The sequence below is a fragment of the Rutidosis leptorrhynchoides genome, chromosome 2 (genome assembly GCF_046630445.1).
Source record: "Rutidosis leptorrhynchoides isolate AG116_Rl617_1_P2 chromosome 2, CSIRO_AGI_Rlap_v1, whole genome shotgun sequence".
Taxonomy (NCBI): domain Eukaryota; kingdom Viridiplantae; phylum Streptophyta; class Magnoliopsida; order Asterales; family Asteraceae; genus Rutidosis; species Rutidosis leptorrhynchoides.
In genome coordinates, this window is record NC_092334.1 from 71,999,493 (window position 1) to 72,021,583 (window position 22,091).

Below are 22,091 nucleotides of genomic sequence, written 5' to 3' on the forward strand. Positions count from 1 at the left end.
CATTAACAAAAATGCTGCAACTATTTCCTATTCGGTTTGCACCAAACCGAAACCATGGTGGAGATGTTACTGTTTAGTTTCTTCTGATGCGTGCTTACTTAAGTTGGTTCAGTTAAATGCATGATGATAATGATCATGTATGATAATGATGAGGAACGTGAGGATGATGATGACGAATAGTAAAGGTGAACGAAAAAGATGGTGATGATGAACATAATGAAAATGATGATGATGATTACGTTGTATGATGCACACAACGATGATGATTGAAAGTTGATGATGGTACACGATGATACAGAAACGATGCTGATAGTGATGATATACGGTACCTGATATAATGAAGAGATAAGTGGGTTTCGTTTTAATAAGATAAAGGAAAACAGAACTATTCGAGTTAAATGTTTTTAGTATACGTATTATTTCAGAAAATAATAAATGGAGCGATGGTTCAAGGTGTTAGGGTTTAGCTAGAGGTCCTGAGTTCGAACCTAGGCCTCCACAATTTATTTTATTTTTATCATCAAGTGATTTCACAATTGTTGGGCCGTTCAACTGTTGGGCCGAAACATATTATTCCTTGGCCCGTGTTTAATGGTAATGATTGGGCCGAAACCCAGTTGTGGTTGCTGTTGAAAAGCTGGGCCGAGACATAATATTCCTTGGGCTGAGGTTAAATAGTTGGGCTTCATGGTCCATTAATCAATTAAATAAGATTGGGTGTAGAGTGTTTTGGTGGAAGGAAAATGAAAACATACGAAATCAGGTTAAAGGGAGATCAATCATGGATTATAATAGAAAAATAAGATTGGCGTAATGGTTAGGAGTGTTTAAGGTGAACGTGAGGTCACGGGTTCGAGTCCCTCTTAGAGCATTAGTTTTTTAAGACTTTTTCAAAGAAGGTAGTTTCATTTTTATTGAAATTATTATTATCATTTTCATTATTATTATTATTACTATTAATATTGTTATTGTTATTATTATTATTGTTATTATTGGTAATATAAGTATTATTATTAGAATTACCATAATATTAAGTATTATAACCATTATTATTATATTTAGTCATATAAGTATCATTAATATATTTATTATTATTAATTTTATCATTTAAGTATTATTATTACTAATATGATTATTATTATTATTATTATTATTATAGTTATTATTACAATCATCATTATTGTTATTAATATTAGTATCATCAAGTATTAAAATTTTTATTATTATTAGTATTATTATTAGTAAACCATTATTATTATCTAAAACTATCCTTTCAAATAGATAAAATTTTGTACATAAATATACTTATCACCTATACTATAATTATAATAAAATTTCATATAACTATATATATCAAACCTATTAAGATTATTTATATAAATACTTACAAATGACAGACTATCGATTTTAATTGTAACACTAAACAATTATGTATATAAATATGGACATATTAATATAACTATATAAATATTAATCAATTTGAATATATACACAAATTAACTATACATAAAATATAAATTAAAATATAATAAAAATATTTATTTGATTACTATTATATATATTAATGAATATATAAATGATATAGGTTCGTGAATCCGAGGCCAACCCTGCATTGTTCAATATAGTCATATGTATTTTTACTACAAAATACATTAGGTGAGTTTCATTTGCTCCCTTTTTAAATGCTTTTACAATATATATTTTTGGGACTGAGAATACATGCGCTGCTTTTATAAATGTTTGAAGAAATAGATACAAGTACTTAAAACTACATTCTATGGTTGGATTACTATACCGAATATCGCTCCTTCAAGTCTGGTAACTTAAGAATTAGGGAAATGGCCCCTAATTGACGCGAATCCTAAAGATAGTTCTATGGTCCTAACAAACTCCATTCTGGAATTTGGAATGCTTTAGTACTTCGATTTAAATGGTGATTGCGATTGCCAATATATATGGCATACTTGCGAGTATGCGGGGAATATTCTATATGCATTATGTTAATATCGGTTACCAGGTGTTCATCATACGAATGGATTTTTATACACTTGCGAGTGTAATGATAATTATGAAAAATGAGAATCTTGTGGTCTATTAAAATTATGAAAATGATTGATTACGATAAACTAATGAACTCACCAACCTTTTGGTTGACACTTGATGTGACAACCCGTAAATTTTCGGCAAAATTTAAAAAAAAATCTTTATATGATTTCATTTAACCTCGACTAATTCCGACGATTCACGAACAATTATTTATAAATAATTACGCATTAATTTGATATATTAATATTATTATTATTAATATCCTTTTTAAACAAGATATCAATAATTAATATCTTTATTATCAGTATTGTTATTATGAATAAAAAAAATATTGACAAATATTCGTGGAAAAGTAGTAAATCAATTTGTTTATTTTTAAAAAAATATATAAAAAAAATCCTTAAATAAATGATTTTTTTAATAAAATAAATAAATAAATAAATTACTTTTTATAATGGAAAACTACTTTTATTATTTTATTTTATGCATTATCCCATGACCTAACATTTAATACTTTTGAATTTTAAAATCCCATTAAAAATTAAAATATTTCTTTTTCTTTTAATTATTTTATTCTTTTTACCTAGTTTTTTTAAGTACAAATACCCCTCATTTCTCATTCAAACTCACACCAAAAATTTCTCTCATTCTCTCTTTGAAGATTTACTACTAGTAAGTATTCTTTTCTTACTTTTTACTTTTTACTATTACTTTTTACTTTTTACTTCGGTTTATTATTTTTTTACCGAAATATGTAAATAATGTTATAAATTATATGCAATTAAAATTAAAATAAATAACATGTTATAATTAGTAATATATGTTACTAAAAATTATAAAAGTATTTTTATGAATTAATATATAGGAGTTATAATTAAAATCGAATTAATGAATATATACATATATACGCACCTAACGTGAAGGTTATAATTAAAGATAGCGTACAAAGACTACAAACATCACCGCTACTTGTGGCCTAGGGTGATCCTTGTTACCATTATGGGACGCTTGTGGATCTCGAATGCCAAGACTTAGATTCTGGTCAAGAGATCCTGGGCCGCTCGGTAATAATAGATCATTCGAGTGACTTGCATGTTAGCGACGAAGTTTGGGCGAGATTGTACAACATCTTTGTTAAGAATTATAACCCGAACATTCTTAAACTAGAAGCTTACTATAAGTGGAAGTTTTTCATAAATAGTAGGTTTCCAAAAATAGAAACTTTTGAGAAATAGGAACTTTTCTCGAAAACCGTCACTGTCAATATAGTTGCTATATTAATAAACATACTTTATGTCAAGTTAGACATTAACTAATCAAACGTTATACCTCAAGGTTGATATCCAGATCACTTACTTGCTTTACTTTCCTTCTTGCGTGGAATACTTCAACTGCTATTTAATGTGAGTTCATCTGCTCCCTTTTTATATATTTTTGGGCTGAGAATACATGCGCAACTTTTATAACTGTTTTACAAGTAACAACTATTAAACTGTGATATGTTGGGCTATGACCAGCAAGTCCCCAACCGACAAGTATAAACGATAACTTGTACGGGGCAAACTTGAAAGTCTAGTCTAAATATCAGTACCAACTATTAAACTGTGATATGTTGGGCTATGACCAGCAAGTCCCCAACCAACAAGTATAAGCGATAACTTGTACGGGGTAAACTTGAAAGTCTAGTCTAAATATCAGTACCAACTATTAAACTATGCTATACCCGGCTATGTCTAACTAAGTCCCTACAGTGATATTTTTAATTGCTGCGGCATTCTTAATTATTGGGGATAGGCCTATCGGGAGTAACTTCCCCGATACATTTTTTGTATTACTTGATAATGAAATTAAACGACAAGGACAGAACAACTTGTCACGGGGCAAACAACGTTTAGTCTAAATATCACGCACTGACATAACTTTTTTGATCCTGCGGGAGATCAACTTGACTGGATCTGAGTGATCTACTTATGAAAACAAATCTTGTGGTCTAACACTATTACTAAAATCATTATTTATGACAAACCTATGAACTCACTCAACCTCGTGTTGACTTTTTAAGCATGTTTATTCTCAGGTACTTAAATATTGCTTCCGCTGTATATCTACTGCTTTGATGATGATTGCTTGCTATGCTTGGAGTCTTCATTACATATCATATCAATTAAAGACATATTTATCTTCCGCTACAAAAACTCAATAAAACGTCTCATGTAGAGTCGTTCTCGTTTATACAACTGTGATTTGATATAATTAGTCACAATTACCCCAGGCCCTATTTGGGGGTGTGATACTTGAAAGCATGTTTATTCTCAGGTATGAAAGAAATCTTCCGCTGTGCATTTGCTCATTTTAAAGATATTACTTGGAGTCATTCATGACATATTTCGAAAGACGTTGCATTCGAGTCGTTGAGTTCATCAATATTACTACTAGGTCAATTATAGTTGGATATATTATGAAATGGTATGCATTGCCGTCAATTTTCGATGTAAAGAAAGTTTGTCTTTTAAAAACGAATGCAATGTTTGTAAAATGTATCATATAGAGGTCAAGTACCTCGTGATATAACCAAATGTAATGTATTCGTCCAGATGGATAGGGACGGGTCGTTATACAATCCAATTTCCCTAACTTGTATCTTTGAGATGTATACTTTCTTATTGGCTCTAGCTAAAATAGTCCATGGCTGCACGATCTCCGTCCAATGGCAAATTTCATAACTTGTACTACGTCTAGTGGGCCTGTTTATACAACTCTATGTAGTTGGGCCGATTAGAGTAATATGTTATCGGGAAATTGGTTAAGATACACTTTTTTAAAAAGTCTTAAAACAAAATACATGTTTTTAAAAAAAAATTGCCATTATAAACTATCAACGCGACTAAGATTTTGGTCGACTACCATTATAACATGGTTGACTGCGTAGTCGACCAATTCTAACAAGGTGGTCGACCAACCATTACAAAGTGGTCGACCACTTTTATTCGAACAAAAATTGGGTCGACTACCATTATAAAATGGTTGACTACGTAGTCGACCGACACTAACAAGGTGGTTGACCAACCAATACAAGGTGGTCGACCATGTGAAATGTATCATGTTTGACTTTTTAATTCTCTAGAAAAAATTTGTCGTACATCTTTTTGGGGTGGGACCGGAGATAAAACGAAATTATTGTGGGTTAAATGGGATTTGATCCTTACTTCCTCTGATTCCCGTGGGTTGGGAATCGGGTCTTTAAATGGAAACAATCGTGCTCTTTTGGGTAAAGGGTGGTGGAGATTCAAAAACGAACCACATGCACTCTGGACTTCAATTAAAAAGAGTATTTATGGTAGCCATTGTGGTCTTGGGGACTCTTCTGCTTCAACAAATGCTAACCGTTACCCTCATGGCTCCACCTGGTTTAATTTTATTCAAAACGGGTTGGTTTGAATCTTCTGGACAAAATTTCAAAGGGAGCTTTAAAAGGGAAATTGGTAATGGGGAGGGTACAAAATTTTGGGAAGACATGTGCCTTTGCAATTTGCAGCTTAAAATGCAGGTTTAGAAGGTTTATTTTACTCGAGTCAGAAAAGGGCTGCTCGGTCAAAGACATAATATCAATTATCATGGAACGAAACAGGTTGTGAGCTGCTGGGAAATTGGACAAGGGAACCACGTGGTAGAACAAGAAGTGAACTGCTGGAACTGACTGAGCTATCATCAACATTTTCGAGGTCCTCAAAAGAAACTGATTCATGGTATTGGACGCTGGGACATAATGGTTTGTTCACTACGAAATGTCTCTCAAAAATTATTGATGAATCCAGTTTAGCAAGTATACCGAACCAATTGGTTATGAGGAATAATCTTGTGCCCAAAAAGTTGGAGATTTTTGCGTAGAGATCAAAACTAAGAAGACTCCCTATCCTCACCGAGTTGGACAAATGAGGAATTGATCTAGGCTCGGTCCGATGTCCCACTTGTGATGACGGTATCGAATCACTAGATCATGCACTCATCCCATGTAAGCATGCCATGGAACTATGGGTTCATGTTAACAAATGATGGAAGATTGAACCGGTAACAAACCTTAGTATCGACGAAATATTTTGCGGAAAAAACAGTCACATCAAATCTAGTTGGGGTAGTAAGCTATGGCAAGCTATGGAATGAATTTGTGATTATTTCATTTGGCGAAATCGCAACCAAAAGATCTTCAAAAACAAATGGTCGTGCGCTTCGGTATCATTCAGTGAAATCCAAATCAAAAGCTTTAAGTGGTTATCAAACCGTTCGAAAAAGATAAAGATCTAGTGGAATCAATGACTTGCTGACCTGTCTTATTATTTAAACATGTAAATTTCGATTTCGTGTAATTCTACATATGTAAATTGTTTTCGTGTTTTCCTGTTAATGCCTCTGCCAAAATCTATATGGGCCTTATATGTAAAATTGTGTAGGCTAGTTATCTTGTACAACTTATGCCCCTTTTTAATTTAATAAAATTGTTGTTGCCTTTCAAAAAAATAAAAAAATAAAATAAAATAAAAAAATACTCCGTATTAAATATTACATACTTCGTTTTTTATTTTTATTCAAATATAAAATATAAAAATATTACATATTAAATAAATATAAATATAAAATATAAATATAAATATAAATATAAATATAAATATAAATATAAATATAAATATATAAATATAAATATATAACAATAATAAAAATTAAAATTACAAAATTGTACTGTACAAATGTAGTAGTCCGTATTTGTTTCGTGGTAGGCGCACCCGACACAGCACGACTGGTTTGATACTCTCTCTCGCTGTAGCTGCTGAGGGAGAGAATTAACATACTGTTCTTAAAACCCTAAAAAAAATTATACGGAATCCCAATTTCATCACCTTCGTCATCGTCATCAAAGGTATAATGAATCCTTCACATTATTTTGTGTTATCAATTTCTGCATTCATCTTCAATGAGAACGATCGATCCTCAATTGAATTTCCTTTTTCCTAAATGCATGATATTTTTTGCTGATTGTCTCTTCAATATATGCTTTTATGATTTCATTTTAGGTCTATTAGGTTCATTTCACTTGTTCGCATTGTGTATTGCTTGTTCTGAAGGTGCATTGCTCAAAACCTTATGAAATTAGTTAGTTAAACTTCCGATTTTATTAATAATTAGGTTATGTTCTTAAATTCTGCATTTATCTTCATTGAGAACGATTCTCAGTTGACTTTCCTTTTTCCTAAATGCATGATTATATTTGCTGATTGTTACTTTAATGTATACTTTAATGATTCCATTTTAGGTTTCTTAGGTTTATTTCACTTGTTCCCATTGTGTGTTACTTGTTCTGAAGGTGCATTGCTTAATACTTATGAAATTTGTTAGTTTAAGCTTCTGATTTCGATAATAATTAGGTTATGTAACATATGATTTGTAGTTCTTACTTCATAACTTGAAGATTGTTTTTAAGTCAATATATTGATATTAGTTTCATATGTAAACAATTAATCAACCAATCTGCGTAACTCTCGAGGCGTAAGTGAAATGGAAGATGCTGGTAGCATGGATTAAACGTAAATAATTTGGAATAAAGTTGTCTTGATTACAGAGATTTTAGAAGAAGATGTTAGACTAAAAAAGTAGCTAAGAATTACTATAGAACATTGCTCACTTGAACAAATGATATCAATACTTAGTAATGTATACATATTTAGAGTATATGATTTTGAAAGTGTTATAATTCTACATACGGTTGTAAACAATGAAACTGCAATAACTGTTTCAAGCACTGATGGATTGATTCTGCTCAAGCAAAAATCGAATTGGAAGTAGGTATCACACTAGTAGTTGATATATGTTGGACTGTTCATTAACATAAATGTAACTTGGAGATTTCATTTTAAAATTACATCTAATATCTAATTCATTTGGTTAATTAGTAAAATATTCAATAAAATTTCAAATGATTATTTCATTACATGTGTTTTAGTTTCAGTCTAAATACAATCTTGGTAATGTCTGTATGCCATTGATTATTTTATTATATCAGAACTTACTTATATATGTAAGTATCCCAGTGTATGTAAACAATGGAGGATGTAACTGGTGAAGTTGATAATGGGTCCCAACCTTTACCACCATCATCATCACCTCCTTCACCAAAATCAGAAGTTATACAACCTGACACGACGACCGAGCAAGAAAACCATCCAAAGCTTTCTATAATTAGTAGGCCTGACTTTGGAAGTAGTGGAAGACACATTCAGTTACTTGCTAATCACTTCAAAGTTTCTGTTAAGAATCCGGATGCTATATTCTACCAATACAGTGTACGGTATTGAATTCTTAATCGTCTTTAGTTATCTTTATATCTTAGCACATGGCGATTATAATGTCATGCTTGTCCAGGTATCCATACACACTGAAGATAACAGACCAATTGAGAACAAAGTTACTAGGAGAAAAGTTCTTGACAAACTGTACCTAACCTACTCATCTGACCTTTCGGGTAACCAATTTGCATACGATGGAGATAAGAGTCTGTTTACTGTTAGGCCTCTCCCGAAAAGCAAGTCGGAGTTCACGGTTGTTCTTGAAGATTCTCATGCTAACTGGTTGGCTCAATTTTTGTATACCTGTTTGCCTTGTAATCGAATTGTAATGATATTTGGATCTTATAAAAAGTTATTTTTTCTTGCAGTGGAAGTCCTGCTTGTGATGAAATTTCCAGTGAGCCTGGTAAAAGGTCTAGACGATCTTTTCAGGAGAAGTCCTTCAGAGTAGAGATAACTTACGCTGCTGAAATACCGTTAAAACCCTTTACTCTTGCCCTTCAAGAAGAAGAACCAGAAAAACTCCAAGATGCTTTCAGGGTTCTTGATATCATCTTGAGACAACAAGCAGCTCAAAGGCACTTCTAAATTTATTTTATTTTAACTTTATTAATTTATGTAAAATAAATTATATAAATAAATAAATAATTAATTGTCTATGTTTGATACAGGGGATGCCTTCTTGTTAGGCAGTCCTTCTTTCATGATGACTCAAGAAAATGTAGTGATATTGGAGGGGGTGTTAGTGTATGCAGTGGTTATTATTCGAGTTTTCGTCCAACACGTGGTGGTTTATCACTGAATATGGGTATGTTACATGGTCACCTAAAATCTACTCATGTTAGATTTTATTCGCTTGATCTTTCATTTGCTAGTGCATTTGATTATGCAGATGTTGCAACTACAATTATTCTTACTCCTGGACCAGTTATTGATTTTCTAAAATCCAACCAAAACGCACGCGATGCTCGGTCTATTGATTGGGTAAAGGTAAGAAAAATGTTATATACATCTTTTTCTGTCTATTGATCTACACTTGCATCTTAGGTGCATCTTCTTGTCAGGCCAAGAAAATGCTAAAAAACATGAGAATTAGAACTACGCATAGCAACAGGGAATTCAAGATCACTGGGATGAGTGAAAAGCCTTGCAATCAGCAATTGTAAGTTCTGTTACAGTATATGATCATTTTACCAAATATAGTAATATACGGTATATGTGAGACTAATATGTCTTTTTTACTTATTGGTAAGGTTTCCTTTGAGAGTGAAAAAAGACGATGGTACATACGATGACCAAACGATAAATGTTACGGTATTTGGTTATTTTACCAAGCATCGTAATATTGAGGTTACTTACTCTGCATATATACCATGCATTGATGTCGGTAAACCGAAGAAGCCAACCTATTTGCCCGTGGAGGTTGTGTCTTGTTCCTTACTATTTTTATATAAACACTCTATTTGTATAGACTCAACCTTCTAATTATGTTTTAATTTCCCATGTCTCCCAGCTTTGCTCTCTTGTATCACTTCAACGATATACAAAGGCATTATCTACACTGCAAAGAGCATCTTTAGTTGAAAAATCAAGGCAAAAGCCTGCAGAGAAAATGCAAGCTATAACTGATGTAAAGCTATATAACCACCTTAATCATATGTGATATGGTCTACATTACTATAAATTGAGCATTTATTTAACTTTTCAGGCCATGAAGAACTATCATTATGATGATGACCCTCTACTAGTTTCATGTGGCATTTCTATTGAAAAACAATTTGCTCAAGTGGATGGTCGTGTCCTTGAAGCACCAAAGGTTACTTTTCTCTTTTCTATAAATGTTTTAAAACGTGCTACCTTTATTTGCAGGATATGTGATCATGATGCTAATCACCTTTTTATGTTGTATACAATTGCAGTTGAAGGTTGGTAATGGAGAAGAATTTTTGCCTCGTAACGGGCGATGGAATTTTACTAAAAAGGTTGTCTCTTTGGGATGTTATTCACGACCTTTATCTATCTGTATATTTGAGCGATAACAAAGAATTACAACTAATAGAGGTTTTTTCTTGACAAATTATTGTTTCTTGCAGAAGCTTTTTAAGCCAGCCAAATTAGAAAGGTGGGCAGTTGCAAATTTTTCTGCTAAGTGTGATGCAAGTCATCTTACGCGGGAGCTCATAGATTGTGGAAGGAAAATTGGATTTGTATGTCAAACACTTGATAATTATTTGTCTACTGTAATCACAAATGGTTTGTATTGATGTAGAGGTGGCGATTTTGACACCTTTACATATAAATAGGCCATTTGCGCTGTGTTTTATCTCAAATAGGTCAATTCAAAAAGTTCATCTTACCCATCTTGCCTGTTCTAAATTATTTGTTTGATTGATATTTGGATTCTTAGATTATTGATCGCCCATTTTCATTAATGGAGGAAGACCCACATAACAGAAGATATGGTCCCGTAGAACGTGTTGAAAAGATGTTTGAACAGCTTTCAGCAAAGCTCCCGGGTTTTCCTGACTTTCTCCTTTGCATATTACCAGAAAGAAAAAATTCAGACTTATATGGTACTTACTCTGTTTTTCTATACACAAATTGTGTCGTATCTAATTACCTCTGCTTCTCACTTATTATGCCTTCTAATTTTTAAAGGTCCTTGGAAGAAAAAATGTTTAATTGACTACGGAATTCCAACTCAATGCATGTGTCCTGTCAAGATCAGCGATCAATATCTCACAAATGTGCTTTTGAAAGTGAATTCAAAGGTATTGTGTAATGTAACACTTTATCTGTGAAATTATGCTCCTTTGTGTTTTTATTTAAAGTTAGATCAAATGTTATTCATCTGTCTTACTAAATTGTTTTGTTTTTATACTTCAGCTTGGTGGGATCAATTCTTTGTTAGCAATAGAAGAGCCATCTCGTATACCCATCATTCATGATACCCCAACGATGATAATAGGTATGGATGTCTCACATGGGTCTCCGGGTCGGTCTGATATGCCTTCGATTGCTGCGGTAATGTTTCTAGAAAAAATTAATTTACTGGCTATTATGTTCTCGTACATGGTAAATATTTACTGCTCTATTGGTTGTTCAATGATTACACTTATAGGTTGTTGGATCTAGGTCATATCCATTGATATCACGATATAGAGCATTTGTTAGGACTCAATCATCAAAGGTGGAAATGATTGAAGGTTTGTTCGAACCACAAGAGAATGGAAATGATACTGGCATGATGAGGTCTTTTCCTTTTAGCTATTTTTTGTTTTATTCGTTGGAGATAAAGGAACAACCCGTATCGACCCTATCATAACTATTTTCAACAACCAAAATAGTTTCAGTTTGCTCTTCAAAATTAGAATAAAAAAACACCTGAAATTTTTCAATAACAAAAATAGTTCTACAATTAAAAATTCGAGAAGTAACGGTATTATAAGTGTTATAACATGGGCTTCAGTAGCAGAGGGTCATAATATGTTTCTCAAATCGTTTGCTAATGAGTTTGTTTCAATTTGACTGTCTTGATGTTTGATATTGACAATTTTATTTCGAACAGGGAATTGCTTCTGGACTTCTATCTAACAAGCAATAAACGGAAACCAACTCAAATTTTAGTATTCAGGTATTATCATTATTGTTGTTGACTTCTTGTTATCATTATTGTTTATTGTTTATTATTAAATTATATTAATATTTTTTTGTTAACGTTTTCATCAATATCATTGTTATCTATTTATAAAGAGGAAAGACTGAAAATGAGTGATGGTGTAACTAGTTGTACATGTGTGCTTGGTTATGGGAATAATTACGTAAAAGAAAAACTGTGTTTTTAATATTTTAATTCTTCTATTGACCTAAAGGTCATAAAGAAAGGAGCTTAACTGAACATCTTTAAAAAAATTTCTGGTAATAATATGGAATTGTTTTATTTTTTTTTACTCAGAGATGGTGTGAGTGACTCCCAGTTTAACGAAGTTCTAAATTACGAGTTGGATCAGATGATCAAGGTACGTTTCTCAGATTTGTTTGTCCAATGCACTGGTTGCCGTCAATACGTGCGAAATCTTGTTGTGATCATCTCACAAGTCACTACCACTGCCTGAAATGGTCTGGTAGTGGTCAGCAAGTTATGATTCTTTTTAAATCCTTCTTCTGATAATCTTATTGTAATAATATTTATCAATATCAAAAGCAGACTACAGACTTACCCGGTCTACTCGTTTCACCCGAAACCATTTTGACCAGTAACCCAAACTGCCACGATTAGACACCTCTAATGACTAAAAGTAGTTTAATTTGATAATAGAAGATAGGAGACCTGAGCACAATGGTTTAGATCAGGGTGAAAACTATTTGCAAGCAGTGTTCCCCTTGTTCCTAGTATTGTTCTTTAAAACTTCATGATTTAAATAGAAATCTTGCAAGACTGAATGCTTGGTTGACCATAGTTACATAGTTAGGGTTTTGAATTACACGTCTAGTGACAAAAAGTATAATAACTTATGGCTCTCATATATTAGTGGTTTATATATTTTAACCTTTGTACTTGCTTGATACAGGCTTACCAGTATCTGGATGAGGTTAATGTTCCCAAGTTCACGGTGATTGTAGCTCAAAAGAAGCATCACACAAAGTTTTTCCAAGCTAATGGCCCTGAAAATGTCCCTTCTGGTCTGTTTTTTGTGATCCTTAATCATTTTGTTGTATGTAAACAACAGAAGAACCTTATTATTTTTTATGGGCATATATCTTTAGGTACCGTAGTAGACACTAAAGTGGTGCACCCTAGAAACTATGACTTTTACATGTGTGCTCAACCAGGAATGATTGTGAGTTCCTATAACCTTTTGCTTTATTAAATTAATCTCCCTTACATAATTATGACTTCTAGAATTCTAGATATTCATTCGCTTTCTTACGCTACTTGGTGGTAGGCTAGCAGTACATATTATTTTCTTCAATCAAGTCTTTTTTTCTTTTTATGATTGTTTATTCTCAGGACATTGGTTTTTTGACAATTTGCAAAAAAAAGTTATAAGAAGCAGAAGAAACCAAGCAGAATTTTTGAGAAATATGTTTGATTAATGTGTTAAATCAAGAAGCCTTCAAATAGTTAAAGCAGTTTTTTTGCAAATATTTGGTTAATCGCAAATTGGTGTTTGTATTTACTTAGTTGCTGTATCTGAATATGCAGGGCACATCTCGTCCTGCCCACTATCATGTCTTGATTGATGAGATTGGTTTCTCTCCTGATGCCCTTCAGAATCTGATCCTTTCGCTATCATATGTGTGAGTATTTAAACTAGGAATTATATATATCTCGCGTCATGATATACAGAGTATTTAATTTTTTCCATCAAAATGTTCATAAAACCTTGCTTTTATTGGACCATCGAAATGACTTCTAGGTGAATAATCCATTGTTATGGACAAATAAATTTAACATAAATAATACGTGAACGGCTTGTTTTTGATATTAGTTCTTTTCAAATACACAATAAAGTCATCTTCGTCCTTCATCTTTAGGATGGATATGATCCTAATCTTTTGTGGTTTTCAATCTAGAACTTGGGAAGATGTCATTTTGTAGAAATATTTCACTATAAATATTAAATATAGAATTAATTTTGTTTACTTTGGTTTTTGATTTTTCTTATGAAGATGATTTTACTTTAGTCATTTTATTTGTATTGAAAAACGCTTTTTATCATATACCACATGTGGCATTTTAGTCAATGGAATAAACTTTTTGACTTGAGAGTTTTGGCTGAAAAGAAGTATTTGTCACTAATAAAGTTATGAATAATATTTATAACTTTATTGGTCTTTCTCTGAAAGTAGGAATATCACAAGACTTGGAATAACACAATTCTTTCAAACCGAATAAATCTGAAGTTGGTCATTACATTCTTCTTGACATTCGATATGGTGTTACAGGTATCAAAGAAGTAGCTCGGCAACTTCAATCGGTACTATCTTCATCTGGAACATGCACCTTGCATTTAATTTTGTATGAATGGGTCGATACAGGTTATGCATTTATCTCCAACGGGTCAGTCGGGTGAAATAAAAAAATACATAAAAACTTAAAAAGGATGTGAGCAGGTCAAATTTCTCCCAAGGTGTCTATTTATACATAAAAGTATAAAACAACTGAAATCTTTTTTTTTAAAGAATTCAGGTACAACAAGTGTTTCGTGGTTAATACAACCGAACCTGTTTTAATCTGTCATCCAACCCACTCATTGTACCACATCTAAACTTAGTATCGTGGTTCTATGTCATCACTTTTATCTATATTGCAGTGGCACCTATTTCTTATGCTCATCTTGCGGCCCAACAAATGGGTAAGTTTCTAAATCTCGAAGAATCGTCTGAAAATGCTTCTGGAGAGGACAGTGTCACTTCGATAGGAAGTATACCTATTCCCAAGATGCCGAAATTGAGCGAAGAGGTCGAGAGCTCGATGTTTTTCTGTTAAGGTGTGACATTTATCCCCATTACTAAAATGTGTAGAATCCTTATTGTTGTAAATTTGTAAGGTGCATGGTATCACGTGACAGTTATAGTCTATCACGTGACAAGTGGTAGTCTCCAAATTGCAGTGAAAGCTGTGGGTCTGATTTTGATTGTTTGTGTAGTTGATTGGTCTAGGAGTCACCCAACTATCACTTGACTTTTAGGATCTATCAATTTTTGAGATGTGTGTGTTATCTAAGTAGCATGGTCATGTGGGTGTTTGAAAGCTGAAACTAGGTCCTAACTTAAGCCTTAATATAGTATGGTCCTTACTGGACTCGATTAAAGTGCCCTTGTGCTTTGCTTGTTTTTAGTTCTATCCACATTTGGTTTTTGTCCATCAATATTTCACCAAATACAATACAATACAAGCCCAGAAACTTCGCAGATCTTAAGAAAAACACGGACTTTTATTCTATTTTTGTTAGTTTGATGCTTTGGTGACCACCTTGAAAAGGCATATTGCGAGTCAAAGGGTTATTTTTGGTATATACTTGTTCTAAGAGTGTTTTAATGTATATGCTATCACTACTTATTTTGAGCAAGATTGTATAATTGGCTAGGCGTTTTGTACTGTATCGTGACATGAGACCTCTTTCAAATTTGAATGATCTTACTTCTCTTTCGTTTAATCGTTCATCTTCATTTCTTTCTAAATAGTAAAACTTGGGAATAGAGCCTCGAGAAGTACTCAGATTTATGTTTTACATTGAAATGGTAAATTTCAAACTTGTATGCTTTAATAGACTAAAGAGTGATTGGTAACCGACACTAATGAGTGAGAACCATGATATATAAAGAGACTAAAACGTAATTAGATTAAAAACACAAATTTTGTACTCGTAATTATGTAAATGTAAATGTAAATGTTGATCGAGTTTGACCGAGTAATTCACTTCGATGGATTGATAAGACTAGAATTGTACTTGAAGTAAACTGAAATATGTTGAATGTTGATACCATAGAGATTTAGGATATCAAATTTATGTACTTGTATTTTTCAATGTGTTCAATGGTTTGTACGGAGTATCTATTAATCGTTCTAATTTATTACCCAGCAATCTAAAATCATATAATTGTTACAATTTTGTGACAAACAAGCTTGTGTAATGTTAAAGGTAAATTAGTTATGATTATATGTAAGTGGAAAAATAACATCGATCTATAACAAGCTTGAATTGAAATACTCGTAATTTTTGGTAGAAAACAAAAGGGCGACCAGAATACTACGTAGCAATTTTTTACACCAACAAACCTACTCTCTACGTGTTTTACTCCTATGTTTTTGTCATTCTTTAAAATTTCGTACAATAAAGCATCTAAGCATTTAAAAATAATTAATAGGTTTTAAAAAGTAAAGAATTTTCAAATCATTTATTAGTGTTACTATTCAGTGATAAAAGTAGTTACGTATGTCAACGTGGCAAGATGTAAATGGGTGCAGGATTGACTAAATCCGGTGGTGGGGGCCAATTCCCACCTGCCAATCTTTTGTTGTGCATTGAGAGTGAGTCTGAACCCAAACAATAAAACTTGGACTCTGGTCCATACCTATTTCCGGCATTCTTCTTTATTGGATCTTGACCCACTTTTGTGTTTGGGAAATGCAAAGAATATCATTATCACCAAACAATTTCTCTTTCTTCCATACCATGTCTTCTCAATTTCATGATAACATTAATAATCTTGTGTCAAGTGTCATAATTTGGCATTGTGTGTGATTGAATTCTACATCCGTAGTCCGAAACATAGTTAGACCACAGTTATTGGTGATTGTGACGTGGAGTGGGTGAGTTGCATTTTTTGGGGAAAAACTGTGACTGGGCCATGACATTTTGGGGAGGAGTTGTAATGGGGGGCTTTTGTAAGCGCGTTTGTGGGTGATGTGTCAAAATATGATTGGAGGTTGGGTTAAAAAGTAGTGAAAAAGGTAGAAAAGAATTTAAATAAAATAAAAAATCACAAACGCACATTTTCATGCCCGTGCTTTCTTGACAAACGCCCCAACACAAACGCCCCATTCCGGGCGTTTGTGGGGCGTTTGTGGGCGGATTCAGGCAACAAACGCCTGCGTTATCTGTGGTCTTATACTTGTCAAGATAATATATGCAGAGTAAATCCTAGCTTTATCATCGTGTTTTGAGACGGCAAACACATTTTATCTTTCACGACTTTAATCGTACATATTTTGTAAATGATCTATTAAAAGTTTTTAACAATGGCTATCGATGGTATCGGTATCAAGATAACTTTTTTTCTTTTTTCTTTGAACAACGATTGGGATCACCCGAGGGGGACTAAACTACCCGTAGCGATCATCTTCCGTTTCGACTATGCCGATGCAACGATAATAACCTGCCCCCATCGCTGCCCGGGAGGAAACCTTGAAACCGATCTAAGGGCACGGTCAAGTAAAACCCCTTCCTCTTTACCCCCCAAACGATATGGGAAAGGTGTCGTGGGTGGATACTTCATGTCATGGATGAAATTGTGTTTTTTAATATGTAGTCAACTGGGGTCGAACTCCTGTCCTCCCTAAAGGAGACATGCCACCAACCGCTGGACCACATCACAACTTCGGTATCAAGATAACTCATACAATCAGAACGTTGTGAGTTCAAGCCCAATAGTAATCATTTGTATATATTTGTGAAAATATTCATGTATGTGTGAAATTGCATTTAAACAATTTAATGTAAGTGGTTGTATGTTTGAGAATCTTTAAAGGAGACTCGTATTCAATCCTTACTAGCTACAATTTGGAGGCTTGCCCCTCATAAGATATATGTAAATTAAAGCAGTAAAGTTGTAGTCGTGACAACAGGCTAAACGTTAAACGAATATGGGTTCTTTTGTTATTTTACAAGTTTTCAACAAACTTTGTTTTATCCAAATCGACATAAACAAAGTCAATTTTATCACTGTTATTTATAAAATAGGTTGTTTCTATAATTAAGTTGTCTTGGTTTTACATGTTACGAGTATATACTTAAAGTAACATTTGCATACCTTATATATTATCTCTAAGTATATCAATTTTAAGGCTAAGTTTATGTATAGGAAGCCAAATGTGAACTAGTTTAGACTTGCGATTGTTTTTGCCAATTTTAAAGAGAAATGACTAAAATGAGATTTTGTTGGAAAAAAAAAAAGACTTCTTAACGTGATTAATTTTATTTGTTTCTATTTGTGTTTTTTGGTACGGTAAAGGCACAAACTCATATTACGAATAGTCCACCACGGGACTCAAATTCACAACATAAAAGTTAATAAGTTACCATTATATCGATAGACCAAAATCCTTTTGATATCAATTGTAAAATTTCCGTCGTTCAAAAGAAAATTGTAACTCCTTTAGATATCTAGATCTACATAATATAAATTTACGATTTTTGAAAAAAAAATAATATAAGCATAATATTTTTTTATACATATATATGAGCTATAATTGTTTTGCTAGTGAAAGATTCAAAAAGTTTAATCGCTTGTAAAAAAAACTAACTCTATTTTGTAGTTTATTGAAATAGTGTATTCCACCGCCTAAATGTAAGTGATGCAGAGTAATACTCTGATAGTAACAGTAACTTTTGATATCGTGCTCATAGTAACAATAACTCTTCAGAAGTTGTTCAAGCCTAAATATAAGTGATGCGGAGTGATACTCTGATAGTAACAATAACTTTTGATATCGTGCTCATAGTAACAATAACTCTTCATAAGTTGTTCAATTAGGACTCAGGAGGAAGAATGAGAAGATTGCACCGTGCTCTTTTAATTTGCATGAAAACGCTGTTGATATCGATTATGGAGATGCATTTCAAAAATAGTTCGAAGATGTTAATGTCAAGGATGTTGGTGGTGTTTCATCGGGTGCAGACATAGTTTCGAGCTATTTGGATCTGGTACTCAAATCGATTGAGAATGGTTTTCCCAAGATCTCGAAGATCGTGATATTATTGATACCTCTTTAGCTATCTTGGTTGACGACAGTTCTTCTAATGCTTTAACGTACAATGTAGTGACCCGAACTTTTCCATGTTAATATATATTAAATGAAATTGTTATTTACATGATTAAGTGTTTCCAACATGTTAAGCAATCAAACTTGTTAAGACTTGATTATTTGAAATGAGTTTCATGTAGACAATTGACCACCCAAGTTGACCGGCGATTCACGAACGTTAAAACTTGTAAAAACGACATGACGTTATATATATGGATATACATATAGTTAACATGAGATTATGATAAGTAAGTATCTCCATAAGTATATTAACAATGAGTTATATACATAAAAATGAGACTACTAAGTTAAGAAACTCGAAACGATATATATAACGATTATCGTTATTACAACGTCTTACTAAATACATATGTATCATATTAAGATATTGTTACACTATATTTAACATGATAAAATAATAATTATATATATCATTAAGTATATTAACAATGAACTACATATGTAAAACAAGATTACTAACTTAAGAATTTTGAAACGAGGCATATATGTAACGATTATCGTTGTAACGACATTTTAATGTATATATATCATATTAAGATATATTCATACATCATAATATCTTGATAATGTAATAAATTAACATCTCATTAGATATAATAAACAATGGGTTAACAACATTAAATGAGATCGTTAACTTAAAGGTTTCAAAACAACACTTACATGTAACGAGTAACGATGACTTAACGACTCAGTTAAAATGTATATACATGTAGTGTATTTAGATGTATTAGTACACTTTTGAAAGACTTCAAGACACATATCAAAGTACTTCTACTTAACAAAAATGCTTACAATTGCATTCTCATTCATTTTCATCAACAATTCTACTCGTATGCAACTGTACGCGTACTCGTACAATACCCAGCTCCTAGACGTATATACTATTGGTATATACACATAATAATTCAGCTCTTAGCAGCCCTAGATAGTCAACAAACATGTGGAACCAACAATTAGACAACTAGCATGACTTATGAGCAAGGAAACAAAAACAAGAACTCCTTTTAACCCCACCCACCTTCACCACTCACCACCTACTCCATTTCACTTCCAATTTTCTTCCCAATTCTCTCTCAAAACACACACACTCTTCCATGAACGTCTAAGTTACTATTTTTCCAGCAAAAATCATCAAATACAAGCTTTGGTTATTACATATAATGTGACGATCGCTCCAAATCCATATGGACGAACACGTCATTCATTGATTTCATTGCGAGGTATTTGACCTCTATATGATACGTTTTGTAAATATTGCATTCTTTTGAAAAGGCATACCATAAATGAATATTTAAATCAAAGGTTTTCGACATCTGATGATTTCTACATATAGACAATCACCGTATATAATAGTTTACAATAGTACTTCCGTTGACAATGCAGTCAAAATAAGGTACATGATGATGAATTGGTGAATGCAGCGTTTTCTTGAAAAATATGCCATATAAGACTCCATGCACATAGCTTGTCTATCATATAAGCAAACAGCGGAAGACTTCTAGGGAACCTGAGAATAAACATGCTAACAAGTGTCAACACAAAGGTTGGTGAGTTCATAGTTTGTATGTTTCGCATAATCTGTATATAAAGATGGATCACAAGATTTCAGTTGTTTCATCCAGAAACGTTTATCAAAATATTCTACGAAATTGAGCACCCTGGTAACTAAACTTAACGTATATATAATTTGTACCCTTTGTATAATCATCTTAATAATACACGCAAACCAACGTGTACGCTTCTCAAATAGCATACGTCCGTTAAAAGGCTAGTGCTCCAGCTCGGACGGGGATATTGAAATGTCCCATTCTTATTGATTAAAAACGTTCCATATTAATTGATTTCGTTGCGAGGTTTTGACCTCTATATGAGACGTTTTTCAAAGACTGCATTCATTTTAAAACAAACCATAACCTTTATTTCATCAATAAAGGTTTAAAAAGCTTTACGTAGATTATCAAATAATGATAATCTAAAATATCTTGTTTACACACGACCATTACATAATGGTTTACAATACAAATATGTTACAACAAAATAAGTTTCTTGAATGCAGTTTTTACACAATATCATACAAGCATGGACTCCAAATCTCGTCCTTATTTAAGTATGCGACAGCGGAAGCTCTTAATAATCACCTGAGAATAAACATCCTTAAAACGTCAACAAAAATGTTGGTGAGTTATAGGTTTAACCTATATATATCAAATCATAATAATAGACCACAAAATTTCATATTTCAATACACATCCCATACATAGAGATAAAAATCATTCATATGGTGAACACCTGGTAACCGACATTAACAAGATGCATATATAAGAATATCCCCATCATTCCGGGACACCCTTCGGATATGATATAAATTTCGAAGTACTAAAGCATCCGGTACTTTGGAAGGGGCTTGTTGGGCCCGATATGTAGTGACCCGAACTTTTCCATGTTTATATATATTAATTGAGATTGATATTTACATGATTAAATGTTTCCAACATGTTAAGCAATCAAACTTGTTAAGACTTGATTAATTGAAATAGGTTTCATATAGACAATTGACCACCCAAGTTGACCGGTGATTCACGAACGTTAAAACTTGTAAAAACTATATGATGACATATAAATGGTTATATATATAGTTAACATGATATTATTATAAGTAAACATATCATTAAGTATATTAACAATGAACTACATATGTAAAAACAAGACTACTAACTTAATGATTTTGAAACGAGACATATATGTAACGATTATCGTTGTAACGACATTTAATGTATATATATCATATTAAGAGATATTCGTACATCATAATATCATGATAATATAATAATTTAAAATCTCTTTTGATATTATAAACATTGGGTTAACAACATTTAACAAGATCGTTAACCTAAAGGTTTCAAAACAACATTTACATGTAACGACTAACGATGACTTAACGACTCAGTTAAAATGTATATACATGTAGTGTTTTAATATGTATTCATACACTTTTGAAAGACTTCAAGACACTTATCAAAATACTTCTACTTAACAAAAATGCTTACAATTACATCCTCGTTCAGTTTCATCAACAATTCTACTCGTATGCACCCGTATTCGTACTCGTACAATACACAGCTTTTAGATGTATGTACTATTGGTATATACACTCC

The 22,091-nt window shown here is 32.5% G+C and overlaps 1 protein-coding gene across 1 annotated transcript; it reads left to right on the top strand.

Annotated features, from left to right (window-relative positions):
- Nucleotides 1-6,844: 6,844 nt before the first annotated feature.
- LOC139891000 (protein argonaute 16-like) lies at nt 6,845-15,159 on the top strand. Its single transcript, XM_071873933.1, has 23 exons — nt 6,845-6,958; nt 8,127-8,378; nt 8,458-8,663; nt 8,750-8,959; nt 9,053-9,189; nt 9,274-9,371; nt 9,446-9,543; nt 9,635-9,803; nt 9,895-10,011; nt 10,090-10,197; nt 10,301-10,363; nt 10,475-10,588; nt 10,789-10,954; nt 11,040-11,152; nt 11,268-11,405; nt 11,503-11,633; nt 11,950-12,015; nt 12,337-12,400; nt 12,953-13,064; nt 13,149-13,222; nt 13,588-13,682; nt 14,331-14,362; nt 14,699-15,159. Exons 2-23 carry the CDS (start codon nt 8,139-8,141, stop codon nt 14,872-14,874), a joined length of 2,727 nt encoding a protein of 908 aa, XP_071730034.1. The 5' UTR covers nt 6,845-6,958; nt 8,127-8,138; the 3' UTR covers nt 14,875-15,159.
- The last annotated feature ends 6,932 nt before the right edge of the window (nt 15,160-22,091 follow it).

Bases quoted from the DNA above. Each gene is read 5' to 3' on its own strand.
- LOC139891000 (XM_071873933.1), top strand. From the start codon at position 8,139: ATGGAGGATGTAACTGGTGAAGTTGATAATGGGTCCCAACCTTTACCA. The intron at 11,153-11,267 runs GTATTGTGTAAT...TTTATACTTCAG, and splicing joins TTTTGAAAGTGAATTCAAAG to CTTGGTGGGATCAATTCTTT. The intron at 12,016-12,336 runs GTATTATCATTA...TTTTTTACTCAG, and splicing joins ACTCAAATTTTAGTATTCAG to AGATGGTGTGAGTGACTCCC.